This window comes from Nicotiana sylvestris, chromosome 7, assembly GCF_000393655.2.
Source record: "Nicotiana sylvestris chromosome 7, ASM39365v2, whole genome shotgun sequence".
In the NCBI taxonomy this organism is placed as follows: Eukaryota; Viridiplantae; Streptophyta; class Magnoliopsida; order Solanales; family Solanaceae; genus Nicotiana; species Nicotiana sylvestris.
Window position 1 is genome coordinate 138,255,013 of NC_091063.1, and position 14,863 is coordinate 138,269,875.

At 34.5% G+C, this 14,863-nt stretch overlaps 1 protein-coding gene across 1 annotated transcript; it reads right to left on the minus strand.

Moving 5' to 3' along the window:
- Nucleotides 1–3,224: 3,224 nt before the first annotated feature.
- On the minus strand, nucleotides 3,225–7,887 carry LOC104243353 (GDSL esterase/lipase CPRD49-like). Its single transcript, XM_009798528.2, has 6 exons — nucleotides 7,631–7,887; nucleotides 5,466–5,543; nucleotides 5,127–5,267; nucleotides 4,530–4,606; nucleotides 4,294–4,434; nucleotides 3,225–3,734 (listed from the first exon to the last, which is right to left on the minus strand). Exons 1-6 carry the CDS (start codon nucleotides 7,742–7,744, stop codon nucleotides 3,521–3,523), a joined length of 765 nt encoding a protein of 254 aa, XP_009796830.1. The 5' UTR covers nucleotides 7,745–7,887; the 3' UTR covers nucleotides 3,225–3,520.
- Between the last annotated feature and the right edge of the window lie 6,976 nt (nucleotides 7,888–14,863).

Sequence of the window (14,863 nt, forward strand, 5' to 3'; positions counted from 1 at the left end):
TCCTACCGTCCTCTTGTTGGCTGCTTCGTTTTTGGTGGAGATTGATCAGAAGATTTGTGATGGTTATGTAGCTTGTTGCCGTTATGTATGAACCTAATTTAAAACTTCTCTGCATTTTTACAGTAAGCAAGAGGTTTAGACAAGAGGGGTTGCTCTGATGGTAAGCAACCTCCACTTCCAACCAAGAGGTTGTGAGTTCGAGTCTCCCCAAGAGCAAGGTGGGAAGTTCTTGGAGGGAAGGATGCCGGGGTCTATTTGGAAACAGCCTCTCTACTTCAGGGTAGGGGTAAGGTCTGCGTACACACTACCCTCCCCAGACCTCACTAAGTGGGATTATACTGGGTTGTTGTTGTTGTTGTTGTTGTTCTGCATTTTTACAGTGAAGTGCATCTTCGTAAAGTAGATAAGAATCAAATACCAATAGTCCAATACTATGTATTCTGCTTCCCAATTTAGACTTCCTATTTTAACAGCATGATTATTAAGGTAAGTATTGAAGTAATATTCTGACGCCAAAGTAGTTCCAGAAAGTTGAAGAAAAAGGAAAAATTTTCTAATACTATATAACTAGGCCTCGGTAAATTTTATAACACAAATTGTCGTACTAAATAGTGTAGAGAATATTTTTTTCATTTATATAAGGACAATACAAACTAAAGAGTAACGCAGTTAATACACAAGCTGCTTTTTTTGCACTCGAAAATTCATACTTTGATGCCGCCTTCGAATTGGAGACAAAATAACGGGTGAAGTACACAAATAGTCGTTAAAGTGGATGGTTTTGAATTTTTGTCCTCGATTTCCCCGTGGGCAAAACTTTAAATTTAGCAAGTGTTGTTCATCGCTTGTTCCAGAGTAGTACTTTTAATTTTTAACTTTGAAGTTATGCCAGAGGGCAAGCGTGATTCAAAAGTTAAAGATCACCCCAAAAAGTGTCATATTTGTGCAAATTTTTGTAAAATAACTGTCCGGACTTTGGATGATTTATGCAAAAGTGCACGGTTAGCCACTAATAACACATGTATTTACTTTTAAGCCACTGTTTAAAATGTCTTTAGCCTTTAGCCACTGCTTTAATAAACTTTAACTGCCCGGACGAAAATACCCTTCTGCTCATGTCCTTAACTTTTGAACTTAACTTCAGGACTTCTGGACTACATGTCCTTAACTTTTGAACTTGGAACTCTAAGTTCAGGACTTCAGGCCTACATGTCCTTAACTTTTGAACTTAACTTCAGGACTACACGTCCTTAACTTTTGAACTTGGAACTCTAAGTTCAGGACTTCAGACCTACATGTCCTTAACTTTTGAACTTAACTTCAGGACTACACGTCCTTAACTTTTGAACTTGTAACTGTAAGTTAAAGACTAAGTGTCCTTAACTTTTGAGCTTGTTAGTCTAAGTTCAGGACCTATTGTTCTTAACTTTTGGGCTTCTTAGCCTAAGTTCAGGACCAATTCTCCTTAACTTTTGAGCTTGTTAGTCTAAGTTCAGGACTTCAGGACCTATTGTCTTTAACTTTTGAACTTGTAACAGTAAGTTCACGACCTATTGTCCTTAACTTTTGAGCTTGTTAGTCTAAGTTCAGGACTTCAGGACCTATTGTCCTTAACTTTTGAACTTGTAACTGTAAGTTGAGGACCTATTGTCCTTAACTTTTGAGCTTGTTAGTCTAAGTTCAGGACCAAGTGTCATTAACTGTTGAACTTGTAACTCTAAGTTCAGGACCAAGTGTCATTAACTTTTGAATTTGGAACTCGAAGTTCAGGACTAAGTATCCTTAACTTTTGAACTTGTAACTGTAAGTTCAGGATCCATAACGTAGCAGAAAACCAAAAATACGTCACAGAAATCATAAACCGAAATACATCTACCACCATAATTGCATACGATCAAAGATCACGACTAGTTTAATTAGCACACCACTGAAGCTCACAAACCAGAACCAACACAAATTGAAAAGAAGAAAAGAACGACATGAAGAGGACGTGCCAAGAAACGAGAACCTCTGCTGCTAGATCCACAGCTTCTACTGAAAGCAAGGTGGAAACAGAAAGTACTAAAATCTTTGTTGGTGTTCTGACCGAGCAGAGAACTTAAACTATCTTCGTTAGAGGAGAGACGTGCATTACTGGAGTTGTATATCACTAGAGAAGGAAAGAAAGAGATGGTTCCAGTGCAGTCGCCACCGGAAATCCTTCCGTCTCACAGACGGCGGCACGGTTCTTCTCCCTAACACATGAAAGAGATAGAAGAAAGGGCAACACAGTCTTTTCAGACTCCCCCGTTCCAGTTTATATGAACCTATTTTCTTTTTGGTCCGTTCCAAAAAGAATGACCCCTTTCTAAATTTGGAAATAATTTTGCTTAAACTTCCAATTCTACCCTTAATGAGAAGCTTATATAACCACACAAATACTCTAGCCCCTTTTTGACTTGTTTAGAACCACAAATTCCAAAAGTCTTCATTTTTTCTTAAACTTCGTGTCCAATCAAACAGGTTCACATAATTTGGAACGGAGGGAGTATTAATTTTAATAGACTAGTGGCTACTATTGCTAAGCATTAAAAATGTTGGATAAAAAGGAAATACCACTTTAAAAAGTGGCTACCCCACACAATTTTTATTGTCCCTTTTATAGGCCATTGTTTAGATTTTCCCTATTTTAAAAAGTTGTGCAAATATAATCCTAAAAAATTAGACTTTGCAGACAACGTTAAACTCGAGTCTAACATTTGCTCGTATAATTTTTTTAGTTTAATCATAAAATGTTAGATTGTGGTCTAACGTTAACTTACAAATTTTAGACCGTAACATAAAGTTCTCATAAGATATTCAGTTTGTTCAAAAAGAAACTTTAGACTGTGGTCTAAAAGGTCCAAAAGAATTAAAAAGAGGACCATTTACTAAACAACGATACAAAAAAGGAAAATGGGCAAAAAATCCACCAGACTTCGACATTAAAAGAGGGGATTGTTTGTAAGATGCTATAATATTAAAATACGTAATACAGTTAATACTTCCCCTTTCATCTCAATGGTGGTATTTTGTTGCTTTTAAAGATATTGAATATGCGATGTATGGATTTAGAAAGTAGTCTAGAAAACATTAAAAAAAAAAACCTCTTCCATGCCATATTATCCTTTTGGTAATCAGATAACCAAATTGGGTGGATTATAGGAAAGTACAGAGATGATTTCAATGCTAAAACAGTCTGCGTATACTAGAAAAGGGGAAGGGTTAATTTATTCCTTAAAATTTTGATATTCTTGAACATAGTCAATCCGCGTTCAAATAAAGGAGGACAGTAGTAGTAGGTTCACGATCAATGTAAAAGTATTCAACTTATGATGAATCATCATAGTAAACATTGTTTGGAATGAAATGGACCAAAACAGCAAAACAACAAACATGGAGAAGCATATAACTAACCACAACAAATTTAGGAATTTGGGATTGAGGTGTAATTGATGAGAAATCTTACTAGCATGAGCTTATGAACAATCATAGTCTGGATTTAGTGCCATTGAGTCTGCCATTGAAGATCCAACTGCGAAACGTTCACAGCGGTCTCACCCTTGGGATCAACAAAGATGTATGGAGAGATTTCAGGGAATTCTATAGGCAATGATCTCCAATGCAGGTTTGGTTCCCACTCTGCCTCTTTGAGAACTTTTAAGATTTCCTTTACTACAAGCTTGCTGCCTTCAGATGACAAATGTATTCCATCCCTTCAGAGCCCAAACCCGACCAACCATGCAAATGAGGAAAAACAAGAAAATTAACCTGAGACGATGATTGACAACAGAATGTGTACCAAAGAAGATCTAATATTTCAAGAAAAGAGGAGATAATGTATCATCCCGTTAGATCCATAATCACAACCACTGGCAAAAATCAAGAAATATATGGTATGCTCGATGAGGATAATTGTTGAGGACTTGAGGTGGTCTATAGATCAGATGAGCAAAAGGAGAGAAAAAGCTGTGCCATATATAAATGCTTTTCTTATCTCCTAGCATTTTCAGGTTTTGCAGAAGATCTAAAAGCAATTTCAGTCGTTACTGAGAAAACATGGTAGCGTTCCGGTTTATTACTATAGGTCTAGCAAAACATAATGATCTATTGCGAATTTGGACTTGAACCAGTTAACTCTTCAAAGTAGGAGACTTGGGGAAGGGGAAGAAAACACACTTTTTAAAGCTGGAAGCCACAGTTTTTTTTGTTACATGTTTAGCATAAGAAAACACAAAAAATGTCATAAATGGATCTCATACAAAAACAACTTACGTAAAGCAAGCAGTCAACCAATCATCCCTTTGCTGAAGAGTCTTCCAAAGATCAATAACCTTCACACCCAGCTCTTGGCATAATTGTATGCAAGCTTCTGAATATTTCCGACAGGAATCATTTGATCGACCAAGACCGTCACTGGTTGTGTGCAGTAATGAGAAGCATGTATTACTATTCTAGCAATATAAATTCAAGAAACCATTAAAAAAACCTCCATGTTTAACATTGATTACCCGAACACTTCAGTGATTTGTGCCTCATTCACAGTAGGTGCACTGAGAAAGATTATCTGAGTCTTCTCAGAGAGGCTCTGGTAGTGCAGCAGATGTATGTTAGCAATACATACCAAATTCAGTATTGTATGGAGAAAAGGGTTGAACGCTGAAGTGCTAACTAGATTTTATAAGAACTTTTAGTTTACATTACAACAACAACAACAACAAACCTAGTGTAATCCCACAAAGTGGGGTCTGGGAGGGGTAGAGTGTACACAGACCTTACCCCTACCTTGTGAAGGTAGAGAAGCTGTTTAATTTTTAGTTTACATTAATTTAATTTTTTATTTTGGTGAAATTCCTACTTGAAAAGTAAGTGCGCCAAATTTACGGTTGCATCCTGATCAATTTGATTGAGTTATTCTAGGATGAATAAAGTGTCACTAAAATAAAAAGCTGAAATGTATATAATCAATTTTGAAACAAAAAAGATTATCTTGCACATGCAGGCATTTGAGAAGAAAAAACAAAAGGATAATCTTCTTGTCTAAGTTAATCCTAACCACATTAGAATATAATCATGAAAGAAGTGCAACTCAATTTTAGAAATGTTACCTTCAGATGAATTGCAATCTTCCTCATGTTCTCTACATATTCAGGAAGAGGAACATGAGCACTCAGGCCACTTGGGTGAGGCTCCATGGAATCGTTCCCTCCGAAATAAACTATGACTAGAGAAGGCTGTACAGCTGCATCCTAAGTATAAAACACATGAGCCAACCACATCAAATATGATAAGGACAGAGGACTTTATGAGCTTAGAGGCCCGCAAATGAATGTTAGTATGCATGAAATTCAATAATTTCCTTGACGTTGCCTGGCAAATGCTACATTGTTTTGGAACATGGATAAAGAACTAGGAAGGACAGCGTGATTCGGCCATTTACCAATTACCTTGGGGAACACTTCATCCAAGACTTGAAGAGCACACCTTGAATTCCAACCGGCATATCCACGCAGCACTATATCTGCCTATTTCAATAGCATAAACAACAACAACAAACCCAGTGTAATCTTCAATAGCATAGAAGATTATTATAAATTGCCAGACTTTTGTACAAACAATTGACAGGAAAATTATGACAAAATCTTGAGCACATACAAAAAGAATAAGCAGGGCATTCACCGAGGCTTACAATTATTACATGCTTGTTAAAACAGATTTCCGTAATAAAACATGTATTTACACCACTTATTCGTCGAAAACAAAAGTGCAACTCAAACTAAACAATTATCATTTCACTTTTTGACACAGGAAAGAAGAAGTACCAATACATTGAAAAGCTTTCATAAGTTAACCATATCCGGGAGCATAAAGTAACAGCATAATGCAAGATGAAATAATCATTTAAAGCAATAAAAGAGGTGAACTTAAGTCCAAACTCAATCAAAGGCTTGCTAGAAATCTTTACCATAACATCATTTAGCACTTAAAAATTGAAGCTGTCAACTGACCAATTAATGATCATGATTCAAGGCGCAAAAGAAGCATCATTTAGCTGTTGGAAAACTCGCTACAACAGGATAAACTTTTCAATCAAGTAAACCTACCATGTTCTAAGGAATTGTTAATTAAATGTTTGAAAGATTCTTTTGGGCAATTCATGCCAAACCACTACAATTATCTCCCTTGTTAGAGCTGTTCAAACTCAACCTCTCTTTCTTACTGTTGATATTATTATATGAATTGCACTGATTAAGATTGATTAGGTTTAATGTGATTTATTTTGATTGTTGCAACTATGCGTAGATTAAGATATGTATCGTTTCTAGAATCACACGCTTACCAAAGTCATAATCTATGTAATGAATATATATTCTCAACCAACATTGGTGGAATAATCAAACTTCTCATGTACCATGTATTCTATCTAATTCGTCATTGACCGCTCGAATTGTTCATGGTACTGAAGTAGACAACAAACTTTCCTCTGCGTCTGTTCTACCGCTTCTGTCATATACTACAAGAGCCACTGATAATCTAATGGCCTTTTCAGCTCATCATATAGTCAAAAAAAGGTCTAAACAATATCATCTCCACTGCTTGTTAATGTCAGCAATCTTATTGCTGCTTCACATGAAGACTGGAAAAAGAGATGGCACTATGTATTTTAATGTTTGTATGTCTTCACACAGTTTTTCTCCAAATTTCTGATAACAAAAATTTGTTCACATGCAGAGGCGCGCCTTTGTTTTACTAGGATCAGTTGAACCCAGTAACTTCAAAACAAAGTATAAATATATGCGGAAAACTAGTAAAATCCCAATAAATATGAAGTTTCTTAGATAATGGTACCCCAACAGGGGACTTATAAATATATGCGGAAAACTAGTAAAATCCCAATAAATATGAAATTTCTTAGATAATGGTACCCCAACAGAGGACTACGCCAGTTGCATATAGTCCCCTGTTGGGGTACCATTATCTAAGAAACTTCATATTTATTATGAACATATACTTTCAAAAGCGCAATACATAATGGTAGGAACTACAGGTTGAACCATTTAAATCTAAATTCTGAATCCGCATCTGTTCAGGGGCACATAGATAAAAATAAAGAAGTTTTTTGCAGCCTTAGCCTTGACATCAATCTTGTGGTATCCTAAGCTTTTTCCAAGCAACAAAAGAAGAATTAGCTTGTACCAAAATTCATGTTCACTCATGCATTGGTACACCGCAGTGTAGTTAGTATTAAAGAAACTGTTATTAGGACCATAAAAAAGAACACGCACTGAAGAAAGAGCAATCTATTCTAAGACCAGTTGAATGCACTTCTGACTCATTCTATTTGAGTATGATAAAAAGTGCAAAAATAAAGTGGTACCCACTACCCACTACCTCAAGATTCACAGCACTAATTACAGAAATCCATGTAATAACATAACACAAACACATACACATATGACCTACCATGAAAATTGAAAATCTACTAAAACATCATAATCTTTGGGTATAAAAACAAAACCCCAGAAGAAAAAAGAGATGTAGAACCCAACGGAAATCACGAAAATGGACAGAAAAGTAGCAATCTTGGAAATGCAAAGGATGAAGAAAGAACCTTGCGAGCATAAAGGTCAGCGAGAATTGCACCCCATCCTTGATAACTATAGCTGAACTGTACTATGGATGACCCAAACAGCACAAACTGTGGACGATTTGTTGGTCCTACCATTTTCTCTTGCTGATGATTCAAGTCTTCGAAAATATAGAGGAAAAACAGGAGACTCCAAAAACGACAATGTCAGATGAATAATATTTTTCTCCGACCCCTTAACTATTTTTTAATACATGGCCTTCAATGAACAATTGTTTACTGCTCCACGCGGCGGCTCTAGCCAAGATATTAAGGTGATGTTTGGTTTGAGTGAGGGATAAAGTACTCTCCTCATAAAATTATGGAAAATTTCAATAAATGGGATCCCTATTTTTTAATTTTATAGCTCATATTTTAATTTACAATCAACTAGTCCAAAAATAATATGCTAAAATTCAATATACAACTCCAATATATATTCTCGAAATTACTATTTAATTTTTAAAAAAATTGCTCAAGCTTTTAAGTTAATTTTTGAATCAGTAACTGTAACTTAAATATTAGTTCATCAAACCAAATCCATTTGGGTGGTGAAAAGTAGATTTTTAACAAGCTTAAATATGTGGGTTTAGATTCCAAATTTGATTTTGTGAGAAATTTGGAGTATGTGTTATTTAGAATTGTTAGAAATAGTATAAGGAGGTTGTATATAACATTTGAAGTAATTTAAAAGAGATTTGGACTGGTTTTGAACAAGAATTGCAACTTAAAATCGTGGAAGAAGTTGGTCCATAGACGCTAGTATAAAGGTGTATAATAGTGTATAAGATGTGTTTATACATTCATATACACTATTATACAAGATTATACAAAAAACTGACTTCGTCTTCTTCTTTGCGTCTTGTTGAAATTTAACTCAAATCTTGCTCAAATCTACTCTAAATCAATTCAAATTTACATTTTTAACTCCTTTTGATATTTTCAATCAATTGGAACAACACTCCATCCAAACAACTAACAAACTCAAAAAATCATATTTTTGAAAGCAAAGTTTTGAATGGCCTTCAATGGTGGACTTCTACTCTTCAATTTTCTTACATTGCAACCAGGTGACACAAGGGGAGAATCAGTAATGACGGATGACCCCTTGAAACATATGTAGAAGATGTGAGAAGAAAAAAGAGTGAAAGCAGTGGTTGTGAGAACACACATTTAATTTCATAGCTTTTAGAAGCAATAGTTGTAAGAACACAAAGTTTGAATTTGCTAGTGCTTTCAAAATATATACAATATGGGCTAGATCAGGTAAAATTTAAAAACATAGGACATTTTTGTTATGGTGTGATGTCAAATGTATTTTCTTGTAATTCTTTCTAAATTATTTGCTTACCAATTGTGGTGGTATTGGGCCAATTTGTACATACTTCCACTAATTACATTGGTTGCCTTTGAGATGGCAGTTTGGGCGGGCGGGGCGGGGCAGGCAAGCCATAACCCACTAAAATTTGACATGCCATGTCCTGTCCCGTTTAGCCTTTTTCCAAATTTTTGCCCCGCCCTACTAAGTCCTGCCCTGCCCTGTTCCGTTTAGATTTTTTTTATATTTTTTCCTCTTTATTTTCTCTTTATTTAAAATTGACGTGCCGGTAAAAGTATTTTATTGACATGAAATAGTTTATTTGTATCAGTTGAATAAAATATAATTTTTATCAAGATTATAATATAGCTTATTAAAGAGTAAATCCCCTTAAATTAATGCTTCAGCCCAAGTAAATAGCTATCTGCTTAAGTCACTTTTGAAATTTTTGTTTCCTTACGTTATTATATTCTTTTTTAAGTTAGTGAACTAATTGGACTGTAAAATTGCACAACTGAACATCACTTTCATTCATTATCTGTTATTTTAAAATACAACATCAATTTATTAAATTTAATGCAATAATAATTGGATGCAGATATTCAAATTTTGAAAATTAGAACTAGTATTTCACTGCTAGGAGCAATTTAATTATATGAATTTTCTTAACAATCTTCCTGGGAAATAGAGCTCTTGTTTAAAGCTGAAGCATGAAGCTTCAAATTTCTAAAACAAGCTATACACTGTTAAGCAATTTCAACCTACGTCGTGCCCTGCCTGTCCTGCCCTAATCCATCAATTTTTTTCAAAAGTTATTTTTTGCGCCGCCCTGCCCTATTTAGATATTTACCTACCCCGCCCCATTAAGAGTTTGCCCTGCCCCGCCCCAAATAACATCCCTATGTTGCCTGTTATATTTGGTCAGTACAAGTGTAGCTAACTTTCATCAGGGGTCCTGAACTTGACAATTTTTATTTAGCCCTTGTTTGATCATAGATTTCGCCAATTTTTTAAAAAAAAATTGGTAAATTCCTGTTTATTTATAAATTTTATTCATATTTTGGCAAATTTTCAAATCCCAAAACCAATTCAAGAGGCCCAAAATATTACCGTTTAATTTTTAAAAAAAAATCAAAAATTGCCCCAAACTTTTATATTTTATAAAAAAGCTCATTTTCTGTTATTATGACTCAACTAATCCATATATACCCAATTTTTCCCCATTAAACTCACGTGGCTTTTCCTTCTCTATAAACATAAGAAAACCTTCGCCAATATTGTTGTGCCAATCTGTGGTACCGCAAAGACAAAATTTGAAGGTAATTGCTAAAATCTTCTAATATTTGTATAAATTTTCTTCAGATTTGTTTCGCTTGTTTTGGCATGTTAAGAACTCACACATCCAGAAGATGAAAGTAACAAATATGAGGATGTTGAGGTGGATGTGCAGGCACACTAAGATGGATACGATTAGGAATGAAGATATTCGGGAGAAGGTGGATGTGGCCTCCATGGAGGACAAGATGCATGAAGCAAGACTCAGATGGTTCGGGCACATTCAGAGGAGGAGCATTGATGCACCGGTGAGGAGGTGCGAGTGACTGACTGTGGTGGGCACGGTAAGAGGTAGAGGGCGACCCAAAAAGTATTGGAGAGAGGTGATCAGGCAGGACATGGCACGACTTAGGATTACTGAGGACATGGCCTTTGACAGGGAATTGTGGAGGTCGTCGAACATTAAGGTTATAGGTTAGGAGGAAGTTGTGAATAATTTCACGACGCACAAGAGTGAGACTAGCCAATTAGGATTTAGTTATAGGATGCTTGTGTTTATGTACTGATGCAGGGCTTTATCTACTGGTTATTGTTGTACTTTCCTTCTATTTTGTATTTCTTATAGTGCTGTTATTTTATTATGATTCTATTGATAATACTAATATATCGTCTCTTGTCTCCTTCTTGAGCCGAGGTTCTCTTGGAAATAGCCTTTCTACCCCTCGGGGTAGGGGTAAGGTCTGCGTACACATTATCCTCTCCAGACCCCACTAGTGGGATTACACTAGGCTGTTATTGTTGTTGTTTCGCTTGTTTTGTATGATTTTTCTTCAGAGTTGTTGGGTATTTTTGGTAGTTTTTAAAACTTATGGGTATAGGTCACATTTATGTTTTTTCCAAAAAAAAAGTGAAATATATTTTGAAAAATTATGTCCAAATAGATTTTCATCTTCAAACCAAACTCCACCCAAATCAGTTTTTTAAAAATAAATTTGGGAATCTATGGACAAATGCTAGTTTAGTTTCCTTTTAAACTTTACGTGGTCTTTTATACCCCATTGAACTTGGCAATTTTATAATCTCAATCCCTTTGGACGCTGATAATCCATGGGAGCGTGGCACACACGCTGCTATGTGAATTCTTTTTGTCCATATGATATTTTTATCTTTCTAAGTCTACGAACTATTTAAATTATTTTTTTCGTGCCAAAATTTGTTAAAAGAAAAAAATTGAAATAACATTATTTTGACTATAATTTTTTATTTGGCTAAAGATAATGATATTTTAATCGTGTTACTTTTACATATTTGGTTAGAAAAATAAGGAATACACATTTAGAATAAATTATCATTGATATTGGCTAAATAAATATTTTAGCTAAAAATAGTAAAATTTCGGCCAAATATTTGCGAATTTACCCGAAAAAGAAAAATGAATAGTTTAATTAAATAGTCATTGCATGAAAATAATAATAAAAATACACACTATTTTTTCTTTTTGTAGAAAATACACCATTTTGAACTTTATTATTTTTGCTAAATTTTCTTTTTACTTGGCTAAAGTGTCACGCCCTAAAACTATGTGACCGACACTCAGTATTCTCGTCGACCCGAGTGAACCATCCTATAGATTGATACACATCTATATGCTTAATAGGAGGATGCGAAAGGCTCTTCAATTTCAATCATTTTAAGATATACGCAAAACATGAATAATGTCTTTAAGCAAATATTTTCCTTTGAAGGCAAAGTTTCATAAAGATAAAAGAAAATTTCGTCCATGCATGCCATGTAAGTAACCATAGGATTACAACCCAAAATGAATACTATTATTTTCTATGGAATCTCTATGACACGAGCTGGAATAGTCAGCCAAGGCATAACCCGGTGGCTCAAAAGGATATTAATATAATAAAGTCCTCCACAAATACAAGCGTGGAGTCTCACCAAATAACATCAACGGAAAATGTAGAACTGCCCTATCCACGCGGTCTAAGTTGCTTAGGTCCAGTCCCAGAAAATAGAAAATGAAAATGTGGCTGAAAGGCCTAAGCTCCACATGCCTAGTACGAATCATGAACCGTTCCCCCCCAAAAAATATGACGATATTTGAGAAGACGTAAGATCTGCAATAATAATTGATATCAAGAAAGAAGTATTCATATCAATTAACAATTTAAAAAGTACAATAAAATAATATGGTAAAACATATTTCAAAGTCTTCCTTTATCATTGATCTTTGCAAAATCATGTTAGATTTTTCATTTACCGGGAGCACTATACCATTACCGACACGAAAGAATGTCAACTAGGTTATGTACCTAGCGGCAAGTATCATATACCCTACTTGCTCATATCGTCTCATCGTTGTGCCGCACGAATCGACTCAGCCATGCTAATAAAGTAGCACAATAGTACCCCTAATGGGAAGTACTCTGCCGTAGTCCCCAACCGTAAGGTAGGTTCTACGCCTACACCGGCACGTGTAGTTTCATGACCTAATGAGGAAAAATGTCCAAGGTCAATCTCGGTGAATTTAAGTAACTCCCAAAACCTTTACATTTATCAATGATGATATTTATAGCCAAATCAACTATTTGAGAATAGCTATATCCAAGTTATTTTACAACTCATGTATTTTCATTTCAAAATACTACAAGCGCTATTCCTTATTTATTTAGTTTTTTTCTTTAATTAAGATACAACATTTCAAAAAAATAATAATCACATCACTTAAATCTTTTATGAGGAAATAATGGTAAAATCCCAACTCACTCGTCCCCACAAGCTAGGACTCACATTTTGAAACTCAGTTTAATCGTGTTTCGATATGAGTTTGGAGAAAAGTTATGAGGGTAATAAGTTTCAACATACCTCAAATTACTTCCAACCTTATCACAAATGATCCAATAACGCCAATGAGTCACGATCTACATATACGAACTCACATAATTCAAGAACGAATCACAACGATACCTACTAAACCAACTAAGTGTCCAACACTTAAAATCTAATCTTGTAAGTTTAACAAAAATCCTCTTTTGATTATTTGAATGGCAATCCTTGAATTTTAACTCCAACTTATTCATTAAACTTGTTATGGAATCTAGTCATGTCACTATAAACTCAAAATAACATCGTTCAAACAACACCCATCACTATTAATCATTCTTACCAACCAACTTTTCAATTTCAAGACTAGCTTCTAGGGTTTTATGAATAAATGTTTAAATACAAATCTAACTTCATAAATATACCCTACTACGCCCGTGGAATATGGTACATAAGATTGGAATGAAGAAATTACCTCTTTGTCAAACCCTAAAAGTTTCAAGATTTGAGCTTCTTGAAATGTTCTTGAGATTTCTTCAAAAATCTACAAATCCCAGGATGTTGGAGGGTTAAAAGATGTAATAAATGAATCAAATTTATCAAATAAAGACATTTAATTCTTACCTTGAAGATGTATTAATGGTAAATAGCTGCTCCCCATCTCTAATCCCCAAGACCAAGTCAAATATAATATAATCTCTCCCTTTACAAAATGCCTACAAAAACTTCAGCTGTGGATTTTTCGGGTGCTGAGTTGCACGCCTTCAGTGGGTTCTAATTTATTTCATCACTGAAGCAACATTTTGGTCTTCAACTTTAATCATTCTATTTCCCACTTGCTTTTGTCTTTCATAATTACTTCCATTATTTCCTTATCCTTTTTATTTAATTAATTCCATTGTCCCCCACTTGTCTTTTTGTTGGCCAACCACTTTTCCTAGTTTTTTAAATCCTTTCTCGTTTCCATCCGAAGACTAGGATTTTAAATCCTTGTTTTCCTTATTAAATTCCAACTCTTCAAGTTGGTTACATACCATTGAATTCTCAAAGTTTCAGCACGTATGAATAGAAACTTGAAATGCTGCAAATGCATTTGATGACCTTGTAACATCCACTAATTCAATGAATAATTATCAATATTGTCCTTAAGCATTCCAATAACTTTGTTCCACTCGAATAAACTTAGATTTAATTACATTGCATTCTCAAGCTCAAAATTAGTAGGAGTTAACTAAAAGAATTTACGGGGCTTTACATAAAGTAAATAAAGTTTCAACTAACTTTTATAGATTTGGATCTGTAAAAAGATAAGAAATGCATAGTTAAAAAATATATTCATGTATCTACAAAAATACAACGGGGATAAAATATGCAATATATATTAAGAAGAAACAACAAGAAATATAATTGGAACAAATAAATTATTATATTTATTTATGTGACAATTAATATTTAAAAAATACCCCGCTTGGAAGCTGAGTTTTTGATTTTATTGTATTCACGCTCTTTGCCACATCAGCATCTAGGGTGGTCAAGACTATCAAATTTCCAAGTTCAGGGGTAGTAAAGACCACGTGAGTTTTAAGGGAGAACTAAACAAAAGCTGCTAAATTTAGGGGGTCCGAACTATTCTGCCTTTTATTAAAGTAAATAAAATTATATTTTTAAAGTCTACCTCGTATAATAACTTTTAATATAACATATCAAAGATCCAATAATAAATAAGTTCTATATTACATTACATGTATATTTCGTGATCAATTCGTCCATCCAAAAGATATTCCACTCTTATG